The sequence below is a fragment of the Talpa occidentalis genome, unplaced genomic scaffold, assembly GCF_014898055.3.
Source record: "Talpa occidentalis isolate TD23 unplaced genomic scaffold, MPIMG_talOcc4v2.1 talOcc4.6, whole genome shotgun sequence".
NCBI classification, from domain to species: Eukaryota; Metazoa; Chordata; class Mammalia; order Eulipotyphla; family Talpidae; genus Talpa; species Talpa occidentalis.
The window spans coordinates 48,279,588-48,298,803 of NW_023604972.1; the positions used below are offsets into that span (position 1 = coordinate 48,279,588).

The 19,216-nt window shown below is 36.3% G+C and overlaps 1 protein-coding gene across 1 annotated transcript in view; it reads left to right on the forward strand.

The window, feature by feature from the left end:
• CFAP299 (cilia and flagella associated protein 299) overlaps positions 1–19,216 on the forward strand; it is a 520,438-nt gene that overhangs the window by 408,746 nt on the left and 92,476 nt on the right. Inside the window, exon 4 of the mRNA XM_054687872.1 lies at positions 17,077–17,219. Within this exon, the coding sequence (XP_054543847.1) occupies positions 17,077–17,219 (143 nt within the window). The remainder of the gene's footprint in view (positions 1–17,076; positions 17,220–19,216) is intronic.

The window sequence follows — 19,216 nt, forward strand, 5'->3', positions numbered from 1 at the left end:
TGCTTAAGTCAGGATAATTGAAAAGGTTCATCTATTAACCTATTTGCTTGATGTTAACAAGAAACCTATTTTTATATAAATTTGACTTTCCAGATTTGCATGATCCATTCATATTATTATTTCTCATAATCAACATATCTAACTTGAAATAGATGGTATATGTTATGTTTAATCTTATTTTTAAAAATAGAGCATTTATTACATGTTTTGCATATATGTATCAAAATTTTACCATTATGACGAGTTTGAGGTTTAACTAAAATGCTTAAACAAATGATATAGGAAAAAAGGACTGGTGTGACTTGATATTTTAAATTAACATAAGCAGATAAATTGGTGTTTTGTCTTAGAGTTAAATGCTATCAGGTTCAGATTAATTCTTGTGACTAAGAACTAAAGTATTTTAAATGGGTGGATAACAAAGATAAACACACATAATGTTTTTTAGCCTGTGATCACAATTTTATATTTATACATTACCCTTAAACCACATCCTGCATGTTTTGGATTTCAGAGTTTAGGATTATGGGGAGTTCTTTTTATCTAATGATTATTTTAAGGGCTTGTTTTTGTTCAGTTTTGGTTTTCCCCTAATGTAATATACAAGAGTTTTGAGTTCTTTAAAGATTCTCAGGAGTTATGAGCAAAGGAAGAAGAGGGTTGAGATTCTCTTATTTTATTTAAAATTGATTAATCAAACAAATTCCCAGAATTTTTGGGAGAACATAAAACTAGAATAGGCTCAAAAAATGTGTCTTCCTCTCAGATATTTAGATTCAGATTTCTAATTAATCCTTCCACCTGCCTTTTATAAATGAGGAAATTGAGTCGCAAAGGGGCTCACGTTATTGCTCTCTGGTCATGTAACTGCTAATGACAAAACTGCGAATACGCCCTGATGTTTTCACTTCCACCCATTCCAGATTCATTCTGCTGTTCCAAATTGCCACTCATGACTAAATGTTTCTGTTACGGGGCAACCCCAAAGTGAATTGGGTTGGCCTGACTCTGGGTCCTTACACATGTTTAAATGGGACTTATAATGAGACTCAACTGCAGGCACACACAAAAAATGTTAATAAAGGGTTTATTTACAAAAAGGGGAAAATGAAGAAAGGAATAATCCAGGGAGAAAGAGGAAGAGATAAATTGGTGAATGTGTCCTACCAGTTCCACTGAGCTCAATAACAATAACATGCTGAAAACTGGTGAAAAACCAAGCACCCCAGTTACCCACATGTCTGGTTATATATCAAGCCTGGCTGTTTAACTCCACCCTCAGTACCCAGCAACCCTCCCTTCGGAGGTGATGGCGTTATGGGATTTATAGTCCTTGGTGTCTTGGAACTCTTTGGTCTGGGGTTGAGATGGGGGCCATAAAACCTGTCTGTGAAGTTTGTTCAGGACATCCTTTCCCTCCAGCAGTTTCAGGAAGGATAAATAGATGATCATATCTAGAATGTTGGAACACTGAAGGCAGGGATGGTTTCTTGTTCTTCCATATACCTAGTGTGCAATAATGATAGCTGCGTTGTCTTGAAAATGTTAATGCTCAAAGTGATCATACAAAAGTTGCTGTGTCATATCATTTGAGAACCCTCCAAGGTGATGTTCCAGCACAGCCTTGGCTATCTCATGCTGCCAAGATGAGCAGAAAAATTCACACAGGTTCAAAAATTTCTATAACATAGGGCCTTTAATAAAAATTTTAGAAATAAGTAAAGTAGTTGAAAAATTACAAAATCAAATGGGTGTTTATATCTAAGGTAGTACTGAGTTTATATTTTAAACCAAACCCAAAACATTCTGTTTGACTACTAAAACACGTATGATAGCAACCTTCCCCCATAGGCCCCTAAGACAATCACCCAAGCAAATGGGTACCCTCTTTTAAAATGAGGCTTTTGTTCCCATTCCTAAAGTATACCCATGATGAGCTAAGTCAAACCATATGAAGAATGCCTTTTGGCTGTTACTAGATATTTTTCTAAATGGCCTAAGGTACATAAAATAGCCTGGAAAGTATTCTTGTCTGCTTTTCACCCAAGTTTTCTTCTAAATCTACATCATTTACTAGTCTCACAATTATAAAGTTTTGGCTAGAAAACTATCCAGGATTTATTTTTAAGGCCAAGAGGAAACTGGTCCAACCCACTGACCCCAGTCTTTCTCAATGTGTGAGCAAGGAAAAGAGACTGCATGTCCCTGGCATCTATACTACACACTTCTCCTTGGGGAGCAGATGAGAGATAACCACTGGGGTGAAAGAGTTGGAAAACTTTGGCTGAATCTTCCTCTGGACACAAATAGCAAATTGCATATAAATAAGAAGAGCCTGCAGCATGTTTTTGGACAAATTCATGGATTATTGGATTCTGATCCTGGCACCTACTTATATAAGTGAACTTGTTATTTACCAGCTCTACCTTAGACATTGTGGTTGGTTGATACCTTTTTTTCTTTTTCATATAGTGCCAAATCCAGCCTTTCCTCACTGTCATGATTGTGAAGTAGCAGTAAGTGCAATGTGATGAAAATGAACTCTGGAATCAGATAAATTCAGCTTTTAATTCCAGTTCTGCCATATGTAATTGTAACTTAGGAAAAAATTGTTTATCTTAAGTCACAGTCTTCTAATCAGTAAAATGGAGGTGATAAGTGTGTTTGCCTAGTAAGTTCACTGTGAGTGTTAGATGAAATTATGCATGTGAAGAGTTTAGCACAGCAAATGACCCATTTTAAATATTCAATAAATATTAGATTTTAATAGCAGTAGCTAAAAGCCTGGATGTGAGCTTATATGTGATGTGGGAAGAAAAGACCTTTTAGCCAGCTATAATCTTAGAGTCAGAATTCCCCTTGACAACTAAATAACAATTATCTCTTCACTTGTTTCAGCCTAATTCCTAAAACTATGATACCAGGTATCAACAACAGACCTTCAAATAGTCACACATGTTCATTGCTCTTAAGTTTTCATTTGGCTCAGACTCTGTAGCTGTGAGTGGTGAATGAGGTTTTAGGGTTTTGTGTATTGTTGATCAATCCAATCTTGCTGCCATTCTTTTAACAGCAGTGTAGGTTAAATGACAACACACCACATGAAACATGACAATATAGACTTTATATCATTGTCCTCAAATTAGTTGCAGCACTCCTCTTACCCTAAGAGCTTTGGTCAAAGTCTTCACCCTATTCCTTCATCTTGGTAATCTCTTATAATCTATCCTCCAACCTTATCACAGCACCATCTGTTCAAGTCCACCCTGTCTTCTACAAGAGAATTTTTGAATTTTCCAGTGATGTCTTTAAATTAAAAATCTGAACATGGTACCAAGGCACCATGAACTATTCAATGACTTCCTATTGCATTTAAATCAATTTGAAAGTCACTCTTAGAATGACACTTGGCCTATACAATTTGGCTCTTACTATTGAAAAATTTCTGTCATCCACTGCTCTTTCATTTCCTTCTCTGTTTCCAATATAATCTAGTCACATTGACCTTCTATTTCTTAAACAAGCTGAGCTTGTTCCCCCTGCCTGAAATAGTCTTCTTCCCTTGCATTTTCTCATTGTTTACTCATTTTTCAAGTTTGAATTGAAACATTTCCTTCTCAGAGAGCATTGATTGAAACTTTCTGTGTAAAGTAGCTGTATGCCTTCCATTTAATATCCACCTTTATTATTTGCATAGCACAATATAATTATCTTAAATTGTTTCTTTATATTTATAATTCTTTTCCATAAAAAGCAATCTATTGAGAGCAGGAACCTATTCATATTCACCATTTATCATCTATGTCTAGAACATTGACTGCCTCATGATCTCTCAGTAAATATTCATTAAATGTGATCATAAATGAATGGCCTAAAATCTTCCATTGATAACAGCCTGGTCTCTGGTGCTAACCATAGAGCTGAAATTTATTCATCAGTGAATAAAAGTGTTGAGGACTTTGCTACCTATAGAGCCATTATCTTTTACATAAATCCTTTAACTCTCCACATGGTTGCCCTGTATTTTGCATTCCAGGTAATATTGCTAAGTCTTCCCTTGTTCATTCATTCACAGATTGCTGAGTGGGACAGAGAGAGATGGGATGTTGATTAGTCCTTGGAAAGACCCTGGACTTTCCACCAGCAGAGATTCTCTTCCTAGTTTTGTCATGTAGAGATCTCTGGTCACGGAAAACACAGTGACCTGCATTTCTTCTATGCAATGAAAGCAATTATGTACCACAACTGTTGTTTTTTTTTTTTTTTAATATTGTTCCATGTACATTTTTTTCACACATTATAATAACATTTCTGTTCATCATCCATACTCATTTGTTTCATTCTTGTCTGCGTTTTCTATGTCTCTCAGTCCAATGTCAATCAACATAAAATTCTGTTATACCCAATTTCCTTAATTTAATTAGCTGTTCATTTATACATTCAACATTAAGTTCAAATCATGATAAAATATATTCTCAGGTAGTATACATTATAGTATGTGCTAACAGCAATAAACAAATGAAAAATATATTTATAATATATATTATAGTAGTATAGGTATTATAAATATGTAGGGAGAGATAACATATCTGCTTGATTGTCCATATTTAAGATTAAATTTTTATTTTTCTGTGAAGTAGGTTTATTAATTCTGAATGATTTCTATTCATAATAAATTTATACATGATTATATCATGATTTGTACAACTTTTAGTTTAGTAGTTATTGAAGTAACTGCCTTTTTGTGCTCACATGAACATAGACAAGCAGGAGTTTAGCATATCCCATCATTTTTAATTTGAGAATTTTTTATATATATTTTACATCATTGTGCATTTTTAATTTTAATTAATTAATTAATTTTACATCATTTTTCATTTTTGTACAATGTATGCACTTTCATCTTGGTTATAGTCCCATAAAATTCCCTCCACCCATTCACCTGTGAACTATCACCATGGACCCTTGTGCTCTTCCCACCCCTGTTTTGATCCTACTCCCTTCTCCCCCACTGTAGTATGTCTCTGGTTTATAGTTGCCTGTTGATTTTGCATTTTTTAAACAATATTAGCTTTTTTTCTCCCTCAGGTGTGGTCCCCATAGAATTTCCTTCACTAATTCACCCGTGCACCATCACCACAGTCCCCTGTGTTCCTCCCTCCCTTCCTCTGATCCCTCTTCCTCCTCCTCCCCTGCAGGATGTCTCCGATCTATAATTGTCTGTCTGTTTTTGTTGTGTTGTGTTGTGTTTTGTATTGTTATTTTTCCCCCTGATGTCTTATTTGATCTCCTGATATTCCACCTATAAGTGAAACCATCCAATATTTTTTTTTCTTTTTCCTTCTGGCTTATTTCACTGAGCACAATTCCTTCTAGCTCCATCCATGTTGCTGCAAATGGCATTAGTTTATCTTTTTTGATTGCTGAATAGTATTCTATTGTGTATATATACCACATCTTCTTGATACAGTTATCTATTTTGGGGCATTTGGGTTGTTTCCAGGTTTTGCCTATTATAAATAGTGCTGCAATAAACATAGGGGTACAGGTGTTCTTTTGAATCATTGTTTTTGTGTCCTTTGAGTAGATTCCTAGGAGTGGAATTACCGGGTCATATGGTAGCTCCATTTTTAGTAGACTGAGGAACCTCCGTACAGCTTTCCATAGTGGTTGGACCAGTTAATATTGAATAAGCAGATAATCTGCTGATTACCTCTCAAGCACACCGAAATTTACCTGTTGTGCTGCTCCCAACCCAAACAACCATAGGTGTTTTTAAACTCACATGTGCTGAATTGTTTAAAGATCTTTTTATTAAACCTACACATTTTATTAAACCTACATATTTTAATTCCACAGGAAAGAATTTACTTCCTTTGATCATTAGCTTACTTAGATTACAGGGCTTTAGAAATTTATTCCATCAACAAAAGTAAGTATTTTGATATTTTAAGTGTAGGTTAAAAGAAATAAGTCACTGTGAAACCAAGTGGATACACCCTGTGACTTAACAGGGAATGTCTTATAAGAATTCAAGTTATTCCTTTAGAGAACACACAGCATTTTATAGGAGAGAAATGTATGGCAGTGTAACTTTCATAACCCCACTGTGTTCCAAATTTATACATAGGGTGGAGAACGTCTTCCAAGGAGTATACTCATTGTCACGACTTCACTATGAATCTTTGGACAACACGTTAATGTTTGTCTTGTATGATTAAAAACAGAAATACAAATCCCTAACATAGCTGAAATTCAAATAAATTCCCTATTACATAGAGGTTATAAATAAATTGTGACTGTTACAACTTTTCACCATAAAGCATGTGGATGATTCATATTCATTTTGAAGTTAATCAAAAAACATTGCATGTCTTCTCTGTGCTGGACATGAGAAACAAGATAAATGACAGTATAACTGATCACACGCAGCTCGCAATCCAATGGGAAGAATAAAACAATCAAAAGATACGGAGAGGTAGAGTGTAATATTTGAAGGAAGAGCTAAGAAATGAGTTTTGTGAGGTCACTGCTTAGAGGAGGAGAGATTGGTCCACAAAAGTCTCCTAGAAGATGAGTTTCAAAGATGAGATGTTATAATTTGAATAAAATATTGTAAGGAAAGTGCAATCCAGATTTTAGATAGAGAAGTTACCTGTCTTCTTCTCTAGACTGTGAACTGCCTGAGGTCAGGATCTTATTTTGGTCAACAGTGTGTCTCAGTACCTAGGACAGCACCCACTACACACTACTCTTTGATTAAGCATCTTTAAATGAGCCCTCCATGCATAGTATGATTTGCTCTATTCAGAAGTCTATGCAAAAGATATAAATGAATGTCAACTCAGGACTGTATGGAGAACATGAAAGAATCTTTTTCAGGTTTACAGATTCCAGTCTATAATGAGAACTATATAATTTGCTACACATTCATATTCAATGAAGTATACAAACAATGCTGTTAGTTTGGATATCAGTTTACAGATTCTCTGCATTAAGATATGGTCTTAATGCAAAAGTAGTCTTACTGATGGATGAGATTAAATTCTGACTTGGTCACATCCTCTGTTGTGCATCTCATTATAATGACCATATTCTTTCAACCTCTTTTATTTCCGATTTCTTTGATATCCAAACCAATATACTCTGAAATGAGTGTCTATATATCTGTCAGTGAGAATGCCTGTGCAATGTTGTGGTCATTTTTCTATAAGGTTCCAAGATTATGTCTTATTCTCTTAAGCAATTGTATTTTCTGTGCAAGATGGATGTCCCATTAAAGTTGATGGTGAAGACAATATTAAAAATCCTCTGCTCTTAAAAATCACATTGGTTTTGGAATCTGAACTGAAAACAGAACCTTGCTTCCAGCCTCCCACCCAACAAGCATAGCACAGTAGTAACATTTGTAAGCAGATTCTTTGGTACAAATTATGGCATTATCACCAACATTCCTAGTATCTTTGTTTAACTGCTTCAAATTATTTTCCATTTTTCTCCATAATTCTCGCTACCCAAAGAAGTTTCTTCTATGTGAGTATACACATTGTGTAAGGGCATCGACCTCAGTTAAATTTGGCCAGTCTGAATCTACAGCAGGGAGACATTTATCCCCTTGGACCTCATTCTGTGGGATTACCTAAAGCTATCTGTGCCCTTTAACATAAGATCATGGTTCTTCTCCAGGATGCTTGCAATCTATATAACTCTCACTCCTTTATAGGGTCTCATAAACTTTTCCACTTGTGGCAGGGTTGAAAGAAAGGTCAGTGGCTGCCATGGTATCAGTTTCAATACTACTATCAAAAGCTGTATGCAGTATCCCTGTGGTGACACAACAGACCATTCATTAATACCTGCTTTGGTACAAATCCCAGCATTATCACCAACATTTCTAGTATCTTTGTTTTACTGCTTCAAATTATCTTTCATTCTTCTCCACAGTACTCTCTACCCAAGGAAGTTTCTTCTATGTGAGTACAGGCAGTGTATCAGGGCATTGACCCCAGTTAAATTTGGCCAGTCTGAATCTGTATGTGTTGGCATTGCTTTCTCTTGGAATATTGACACACTAACTCTATCAACTTCAGTTCTAGTACTTCCTCATGCTTTAGAATTTTATCTGTATAACAGGGTCAATAATGGTAACTACATTATAGAAAATGTGTTAAGATTAAATGACAGAAAACCTAAGCACATAGTAAGCAAAAAATGTGCATCATTTATCAAAGAATTGAAAATCAAAACAACAATGAAATACCACATCACAACTGTGAGAATGGTCCATATCAAAAAGAAAGAAACAACATGTATGAGGGAGAACGTAGAAGAAAAAGAACCCTCACACACTGTTGGTGGGAATGCAGGCTTACCTATCCTTTATGGAGAACAGTATAGAGGCTTCTCAAAACATTAAAAATAGATCTATCATACAATCCAGAAATTCTCTTCTTAGTTATATACCCAGAGAATGCAAAATCACTAATTCAAGGGGATATATGCCCTCCTGTGTTCATTGCAGACCTATTTTGTTTATAGCCAAGTTATGTAAACAACCTAAGTGCTCAATGACACAAGTGGATAAGGAGGATATGGTTTATATACACAATGGAATACTACACAGCTACACAAAAAGATGAACTCTTGCCATTTGCAAGAACATGGATAGAACTAGAGCTGATCATCTAAACCAAATAAGCCCAAAGGAGAAAGATGATAGTTTTACTCATATGTGGAATATAGAGAAACAAACTAAGGTCAGACAAAACCAAAACAGGAAAAAAAAATAAACCTAGAAACCTGACTGTAAAATTGTTATTACTGGAGAAGAGGGGGGCAGGTGTCCAACAAAGTGGGGAGGAGAGCCAACAAACATGGGGGGACTATGGATGCCTTGGTAATGGGTGTGTTAAATTGTAATATTCATTTGAAGAGGTATAAACCTATACCTTTGAATCATATACAATGTCATAAACTAATGTTACTACAATAAATAAATTAGTGGGTGAATAAATAGATACAACAGGTAAAGTTAGCTTTTAGCACTTCTATTATTCTATTGCATGCTTTCTGGAAAGCATGATTAAATCACACCATAACTGATTATCTTTATTGGACTTTGTCTAATCACCTTGATTCTAAAACCATGTGGGTTACACAGCTACCTTAAACCAAGAACCAAGAGAGATATTATGAATATAAAGTTAGATGAAGATAAGGTCTGCAACTTGCAAGGACCTGAAAGATAAACAAAATAACACAGTAAGTTACAAAAGTGCAAATGTTTTCAAAAGTTGTTATGGGAGTTCAGGTGAGAAATAGAAGAAATTCCAGAATGATGATCTGGTGAATTTACAGATGTACTAGTTAATTCTGTTGGCTTAGAGAGAATCAGATATAGGTAAAAAGAATATAGTGAATTGCTGAAAGCATATCTTCAAGAAAAAAATGGGGGGAGATTACAAATGCACAATATATGCATGAGACTATAGTGACAGTTATGCTGGAAATTTTGAAGTGAGTTAGGGATAGACATATAAAAACTAAGGGTGGGTAGGAGAGTCAAGGCAATTAACATCTGAGAAAATAAAATGTTGGAGAAAGGAAATGTCATAGTTGTACTTAGACACTTTGACCTCATTGATTCTATGGCTCAGATGTGGGTAATGTTTAAATGAGACTAAAATTTTAAACACTGCAGAGTCACTTCACCTAAAATGTGTATGTTGCTCAATTGAGGAATGTAAGTAGGTAAAGTTTAGGAGTGTTTTAGGAAGAAAAAGGAGACAGAAAATTGTGATAAATCAGTATCTTCATAGTAGGAATTGGAAAAAAAAAAAGAAAAAGAAATGCTAGTATTGGCATTTTATGTACACACAGCTGAAAGACCTAAGTGAAGTACTTCTGAAGGATAGATAATTAAGGTGGGTGAAAAAGGTACAGCTGTATTTGTTGATTAGCTTTAGGGTAGTATTTGAGGAGTAAAAAGCATGAATGCATTGTTAAATACAAATACATAGCTGGGGCCTCCCCTGGTGGTGCAGGCGGTTGAGCGCCATGTTGTGAAGCTGTCCTCAGTCTCTGCAGCACAGGTTCAATCCGGGCCAGCCGGTGAGGGTCCCACATGGTGCTGCAGACCTCTCCTGTCACACCCACTGCTCCCCTCAGCAGTGTACTTCGTCAGTCTGCCTGTTCTGTTCCCCGCTCTGTCTGGTGAATTCTCTCACCCTCCCGCACATCTGGCCTGTACCCTGATTCTTGTATAAATAAATAAATAAATAAATCTTTAAAAAAATAGCTGTAGGGTAAATTAAGTTGGTCAGGCTTTTATGCAATTCACCTCTGTGGCTATCACCTGCAGCCTTGATCTTGTTAACATAGAGGGTGCATAGGTGCAGGGGCACATGTGCCTGACTACGGACACCTGAGCGTGGGGGTGTGCGCACATGCGAGTGTGCTTACCTGAGCCTAGAGGTCAGGGATATAAGGGCGGTGTTACTCAGAGATGGCAGGCAATGTCTATGAGAGGAAAAAAGAATACCAGAAAAAGCCCAGAGGAAAGAGCTCATCAAGCTTTGTAGGTGGCTCTAGTTGCTTTCTCCCTGCTGGCTTGTTCCCCTGCTTACCATTGAAACCTGTGAAAATGATGCCAAGGGTTCCAAAATTCTTCAAATTGCTAGAACCAATGGTGAACATACCCAGCCTGGGATGGTTGCAAAACAAGAGCAAATTTAAAATGGAACATAAATATTTCACCCAAAGTGTGTTACATTGAAAGGAAGGTAAGACTGGGCCTGGAAGTATAGTTTGGCATCAGATCAAGGATGATATACAACCCTAAAGAGATTGTGCTTCAGAACTCAAAGTAGCTTATAAATCAAGGAGAAATATACTAAGATTTCCCTTTTAAATATTTATTTTTATGCATACAAGAAATTGGGTATAGGCCAGAGATGCAGGGTGTGAGAGGATTCACCAGAGAAACAGTGGGGAACAGAACAGGCAGACTGACTGAAAGACATGGGAGAGTCAGGAGAGGTCTGTCTGCTGCACCATGAGGGTTGCTCCCTGGCCAGCCGGGGGATCAAAGTCTGTGCTGCAGAAGCTGCTGATTGCTTCACAGCATGGTGCTTAACCTCTTGTGCCACCAGGGAGGCCCAACATTTCTCTCTTAAAGAGGCAATTCTGGGGCAAATTTGAAGATGGTTGGAGTGAAGGATGAATAATGTCAGGGAAAGTAGTTATGTTTGTAAGGAAGTAAGATGTATGACAATGATCATAGCAAACAAATGCATGACTTAAGATATCTCAGGAAGGTAAAATCTGCAGAATTTGATGATTGGTGTTGAATAAATGGAAGATGTCAGGTTTTTTCTGCCCTCCTGCCATTAGCATCTATGATTGACACCTGTGGGCTTATAATCATGCCTGATGGCGGCAGCTGGAGTATGGTGTGGGCATGCATAGGTGGGCACACCTTAGCCAAGAGACTGAACATATAAGGCAGCAGCAGAGTACAGGAGGTGGTAGAGGCCCCTACAGCAGAGTGTAGTAGAGACCAGTGAAGAGATCATAAGAGAACGCCAGAGAACCCAGAAAGAGTGAAAATTGCCCGGGGGCTGGGAGGCCTGCCAGCCTCCTGGTCCCCAGGCCTCTCTGCCTGCCCTGCACCTGGTTGCCTCACTACAAATGGTGTGGAAAGATCAAAAAGCCTGAAAAAAGCCACTGAGGGCTGCAGGACGCCTCCTTTACCCATCTGCCCTAATCAATAGGAAACCTGTTCTGTGCCTTAAGGGAACTACATTGGTTAGATATGGGCAGTAAAAGAAAATCAAAGTAAATACAGAGGCTGCTACTTGTTGGTGGTGGGACTATTCACTGCTTTAGGAAGCATACTTACTAGCAGATAGATAGAATGATAAGGTTTTGCAAACCCTGTCAGTGCAAAACATTTTGGATACTAACAGTGAGACCACATGTTCCTCAATTATTCTGAACCTCACTGGTTATGCCAATCAGAAGAAGAAGGAGAAGAAGATACATTTTATAAACTAAAAGGGAATAATAATAAAGACAGTTATTGCCCTCAGAAATCAAATCACCGACTGTTACAAAATGAACAAAACATATACACACAAAGCTCCTAGGTTCTCTATGATAAATAACTATAGATTGCAAAAATGGCAGCATTTCTTCTCTTTGTTTTTTACCCAAGCTCTTTGCAGGATACTTTGTCACTTCTTCTGCACCCTGTAGAATGTGGGTTAGTCTGTGATCTGTTTTGGCCAATAGCATGTGGAAAGGAAAAGCATGCTCATATTAAGCCTCAGCCTCCAACTGGAAAGACATAGAACTACATTAATAAAATGGAGATGTGTCTAATTGCAATTGGGTGAAAATGTGTTGAATTTTAAATAATTACCATAAAACATTTCAGAAAATAATTTGAGAGAAATTTGTAACAGGTCTTCCAAAATGTTAGAAAATGATTATCTCTTAGAACTTTGACTCCATTTGCAAAATCATTTCTCTTCTGAAACTCAAAGAAAATTCCATAAAACTAATGATTCATGAAAGCCTTCCAGAATGTTTAAACTCTAGGAGATAAAATGTCCTTCTCCATCTCCATCAGGGGGCATGCTGACAGTCTCAGAGGGGTGAGAACACAACTTCGCTTGGTTGACAGCTCTCATACCCTGAAATGATTGGCCCGGTATTAATTCAGTGATATACTGCTTAGTGTGCTTTTTTTAAATAGTGATTTTGGCTTCACTGTTGAAAAAGTTCCATTTCACTGTATCAGGTTTGTCTCCTCATTAGCGTTTGGCAAGAAAAATCAGACAACACATGTACTCAACTCATAACAAGTTTATGAATTTGTATTTTAATCCACTTCTGGGAAAAGACAAGCAGCCAAAGATCTAAATGATATATTAATGGTCTAAATTGTACTTTAATTCATCTTTTCCCAATACATGAGAAGTAATGAGGACCTAACTAAGCATTCTGTAGTGTGTAACAATAGCTCATACTTAAAGTCACAGACCATCTCAATAAAATCTCAAATGCAGCATGCACATTGGTATTCAGTCCTGTTAAAAAGCAGGAATGGCCATATTTCTGTATTTATCAATAGTTTATTCTTGGGTTGTTTTTATTTATTAATTAAGCAAAAACTAACATTGTCTGTTAGGTTGCAAGTAAATGTAGACCAATATTCATGCTTTCAAATGAATATCATTTAGTTTACTGAATTACTTGTGTTGATTATACCTTGACTTTTCTAGAGAGGATGATGAAAGGGTCTTATCTAAGGGCAATGAACGTTTTGGAAGTTTTCCTCTTATAAACATAACATCATCATAAAGCGTAGTTTTCATGTGCCTTTTGGGAAATTAACTGTGATAAAAATGTTATTAAAATAAAATAGAACATATATTGTAATAATCTATTTATATGAAAAATCCAGAAAGGGCAACTCTGTAGAGACAGAAAATAGATTTGTGGTTGCCTTGGGTTGGGGGTAGGAAAAGAAATGACCACAAATGGGCACTAGGGATCTTTTGAGGTGATGAAATTATTCTAAAACTGGACTGTGTTGCACAGCTCTGGAAGTTTACAAAATCATTGAATTGTACACTGCAAACCTTAGAGTAGATTTTATGTTATATAAACTATGCCTCAATAAAGCAGTTATATTTTTTAAAGAACAATAAATGTTATTAAAGAAATTTAAAATAATAATTCATAACATTTCCCAATATTATTGAAACAATCTAAATTAGATTTGAATTACTACAATATGCCAAACACAGGCTGAAAGAAACCTAATTCTTCAAAGGGCTTTCTTAAGCTATTCTGCCCATTCTGGATGTCAGAATTATAACAGTTTGTCCACTACGTCCATACTATATGCATGTATAATATGTGGAAACATTATTTAAATTTTAACCTGAAAATACATCTAAAGTTTTACCTGAGACCACGTAAACTTAATAAGGGAGTTAACCATATACTGAAACCTAAACATAATTATACTCAGCTAGGCAATGGAATTCTGTTATTATATTCCATTTTCTTATCGCTAACCAACTTATAAAACTCTTTAAAAAGTTTAAATATAATAACAACAATAATAGTAAAAATATTTGAAGTAATAGATACCGTTTACTGACTGAGTGTTTACCATGCACCAGACTTCGTTAAGTGTTTAACAAAAATAGTCTTTTAATTTGTACAGTAACACTGAGAAGTAGGAATTATGCCCATGTTAAAATAAAATAAATTGAGTTTTAACAAGGATAACTAACTTACAGTATCACAAATTAAGTAGGTGGTAGGGCCAGCATTTAGCTTTAGCTCTGTCTATCCACTGTGGAGTGGCTAGGAGCGCAGGTTTTATTGGGTACCCTCCCTCTATATGAGTGTGTGTGCCACACTCTCTAGCTGCATGACCGTGGGTAGGTTACTCAAACTCTCAAAGCCTTCATCTCTTTATAAAACAAAGATAAAAATGTTATGTAGCCTTTATATATATTTTTGAAGAAGATAATCTAAGGCTCCTACTGTCTTTCTCAGAACATAGTAACTTCTTAAAAACTTATTACTAAAAGTACTAACAGTAGGATTAACTGATATTCACTTTGCAGGGAAATATACATTTTATAAATGAATATATCAAATTAATCACAAGTGTTTGCTTAAATCTAATTCTCAAATAATTCTTGGGTATTTTGTACACTTGGGTTTGGTAGAAAATTGCTGGATTTTGTAAGTACCCACATGAGGGTGTAGGACTTATGGCTCTAGAGGCATCAGACTGAACAGTCTTCCCAGTGGCACACATTGAAGCTGAAGGGACCTACCCATGTAGAGTCTGGCCTCACTGCAAGTTCTCTAACATCAGAAGCTCCCAGGATTCACAAAAATCTCAGAGCACACAATGAATTCTCACAAGACTGAGACTTGAAATAAATTTACTTAGATTTCCACAAACAGAGGACATTAAGTCACATGGGGACATACATATAATAATGTAAAATTATGGACAAATACATACAATTTTATAACACCAGTCATTTTTTTAGAATAAAAAATTTATTTATTTTTTATTTAAATTTTATTTTTTATATTCCCCATACAATTACAACCCCCTTATTTTGACCCCAAGCCCTCCTTTCCCCGCCCCCACCCCCCATAGAGTGTCTCTGGTTCATAGTTGTTTGTCGATTTTGATATTTTCTTTCTTATAGTTATTCTTTTTCCTGGTCCCTTATTTAAGTTTTCTAGATTCCTGCTATGAGTGAGACCATCCAGTATTTTTCTTTTTCTTTCTGGCTTTTTTCGCTGAACATGATCCCTTCCAGCTCCATCCATATTGCTGCAAATGGCATGTGTTTATCTTTTTTGATTGCTGAGTAATATTCCATACCACCAGTCATTTCTTGCATAAGAAAATTGAAGAGTAAAGGTGTTTAGGTACTTGCCTAAGGTAAAGAACTAGCATTCAAGCTTGTATTTTCAGTTCCTTATCTATATTGTAAAATTTTTAAGAGTTTATTTTCTGTTTTACCTACAATTTAATGACAGAAATTTACCACAATGATGACCACTTGTCTATTTATCTTTGCATATCTATCAATTTTTGCTTTAAATATTTTGAGGCTATGTACTCAAATGTTCATTCAAGTTAGAATTGTTATATCTTTTGTAAAGCAACTTATTACTGAGGATGTTTAAGATACAATAACCTAAGTTAAGCTATGATGTTTGGTAGATTAGTTGTATTACAAGCATTTTCTACTTACGTTATTTCCAACTTACTTTGGGTTTATTGGACCATAACGCAAAGAGAAAGACTTGAAATATATAATTTTGAGCAATGGGGAATTAATTTTGTAAGGAGTGTTTTTGAATCTTTTGATAATGAGAAGGCACACAATTTATATCTCTACAAGAAAATACATGAGGGTCTCCCCTGGTGGCGCAGCAGTTGAGCGCTGGGCTGGTAGGCTCTGCGGCACCGATTGGATCCCCGGCCTCCAGCAAGGGTCCCACATAGCACGCAGACCTCTCCTGCCACGCCCGCTGCTCCCCTCAGCAGTGTGCTTCATTAGTCTGCCTGATCTGTTTCCCACTCTATCTCTGGTGACTTCTCTCACCCTCCCACGCTTCTGACTGTGCCCAGTGCTTGTATAAATAAATAAATCTAAAAAAAAAAAAAAGAAAATACATGGAAGTTCAAATAGAAAAAGAATGTACAGAAACACCTCAGAGTTACTTTAGGTTCAGTTCAATACCACTACAATAAAGAAAATACGACTATAAAATAGATCATACAAATATGTTTGGTTTCCCAGTGCATGTCAATGTGCAACAATGATATGTTTGCATTACAATGTATTCTATTAAGCCTATTAACATTTATCTGAAAAGTTTATAACTTTAATTAAATATGACACACACATTGAATACGGTGCTGTTGGGAAATGGTACCCATAGACATATTTGGCTCACAGGTGACACAAACCTTCAATTTGTAAAAAAAAAAAAAAAAAAAAATCTATATCTATGAAGTGCAATAAAGTGCAGTGAGGTAAAATGGCATGTGCCTGTAATGGTTAGAAGAAGAAACACGTGACCCTAGATTATAATCTCAGTTTTTCCATTTACTAGCTAAAAGAATTTGTGTATGATCCTCAATCTCTCCCTTCCTCAGTTTTCTTATTCAAAAGAGTATGACAAAAATTAGACAATGGGATTGGGTGCATGTAAATTAATATATTACAAACACTTAAAATCATGTCTTCCCTTAGGAAGACTTCTGTAGTTACTTATTGATATTGTTATATAATGTTAGTGTAAATTCACGTTACTTACAGTTAAATTTTTATAAACTTATGAGGAGAAAAAAAATAGTACCTACCTCATAGGATCATTGTGAAGATGGGAATGTAAAACACTAGGATAGAATATGGTCTAACACATAGTAATTATGACTTTTGTTATCAGATACAATTTACTCAAATGACATTTACTCATTTACTGACTCCATCCTTTATTTTTTTATGCTACTAGTCTGTGATCTTTATTCGTGACAGAAATTCTCATGGACAAGAGATATCAGGATATATTGACTACTCCCACAGACTAAAGACAGAAGATTTTGAAGTTTACTTTAGTAGTAAAAAAAGACTTCTTCCAAAAGCCACAGATCTGAGGTAAATCAACACATTTCTCACACCGTCAGTAAGAAAGCAAGCCCCTCAGGGGCAAGGGTTAAAATGGAAATGTTATGTTCTATTGTGTGCTTAGAATGCTAATGAATATGTAGTTAGAATGTGGTAAGAATGGTTTGAATAATAAATATATAAAATTTTAATTAAGGAATTTACATTGATGATTTTCTTAACAGCCTGAGAAAGAGAACTTTTTGGAGATAAGAAAAGTAAATTCGCAGTGACATTCTTTTAAAATGATAAGTAGAGCCTAAAAATTTCATAAGGTTCTTATAATATTTGGGATACAATCTGCAGGAAACCTCAAGAGCATTACATCTGACAAATTCTCCTCTTACTTTTCATTCATGACTGGCTCAGTCTCATCGACTCTCAGGAGTAGCCTATTCTGGGATTCCTTCCTACCCATCATTCTTTTTAATGGTCACCCCTATCCTTCTCTATGGTGCCCTTATCCTCTTCCTGAGGAGCTACTCTAAACTGTCAGTCTTTCATAGATAAACCCTTCTACCCTATTTTGAATAGCTTTCGAGCTAATTTCTTTTCTTCTAATATCTCTCACTTTCCATAGAACACAAAAGCAGCAGCAGCATTTTGCTTTAACTCTCCCCTGCTCTTTCCAGTTAATTCTTTGACTGTACTTTGTAATAGTACTCCCCTCTTCTGACATCCTTGCCATCATCCGTTCATCTATATTCCTATTATCTAAAGACTTCCTAACCCATCACAACTTTCATGGACTTACCGCTTTTCTATTCATCCTAAATGTATGACATATCATTTAACTTCCCTTTATAATAATCCCCATTGTCTATCTTTCAGTGCTTTGACTGTTTCTGCCTTGCAAACCTCAAAAAAGTAGATTGAGCTGGACATCTTGACTGTACCTTTCACCGGATCCCTAAATAATGCTGAATGAATTACAGATGACTGTCATTAATAACCCATTTTGTATACCTTGAACACCCATTTTTGTGCTTTTTCTCAACTCTTAACTTCACCTGCCTCTCCCTAACTATTCTAAAGCTTCACCACTCATTATTCTCAACTGACACCTTGCAGTATTTATATTTCACAGAGAATGTTGTGTCTGAACATGAAAACTACCAACTGATGTCTATATCTCTGTTAACCAAAATTGCCATCTCTTTTAGGCAGTGCCTCCTCAGAGTGCCCTTTTGAGTATTTCCAGTCACAGTTCCATCTGGCAGGCATTGGCCTGTGAGCTGCCACGTGCATTCAGAGCATGTCTGCTCCTGACTCTTGGAACACCACCAGGACATCTTGACCCCCAGTCCACCTCAAAGAGCCAATCTGTTGCACACTTGTACACATTCCCCCAACTCAGCAAGGCCTAGGCCTCCTTAAAATTAGGCAGGAACAGATAGTGACTGAGACTTTTCTGGTGACATTTCTAATACAAAATACTTCATACCCCAGGTGGTTGCACTGTCTACCTCTAAAAACTATTTTTATTTTTTCTTGAAAAAGAAAGAATAGTTCATTCTTGCTAAGTGAACTATTCGTGAATATATGCATCTACTCTCAACACATTTTTCCAGATTCGAAGAAAAAAGAACTGCTTGTACTGTTTAGACCTAATTTATTCAACTTGTTTTTGATGCCTTCCACCCCTCTTTCCACTGGAGCTTTGCTTCATGTGTTGTTCCCTCTTTTTTTAATAGATTCCCAAGTTGACCCTTTGAAATGGCTCTTCATTTTGCCTCTAACCATCCTGAAGCCATTAGCATATTAAAGAAAGGAATTTTTTTTTTTTTTTTTTGTATTCCAACTATTACCCTATCTCCTTTTCAGTTTCCAGCTAAGCTCCTCAAATTAATGGGTCCCGAGGCCTCCCCGGTGGTGCAGCGGTTGAGCACTGGGCTGCGAAGCTCTGCAGCGCTGGTTCGATCCCTGGGGGAAGGTCCCACATGGCGCGCAGACCTCTCCTGTGGCGCCTGCTGCTCCCCTCAGCAGTG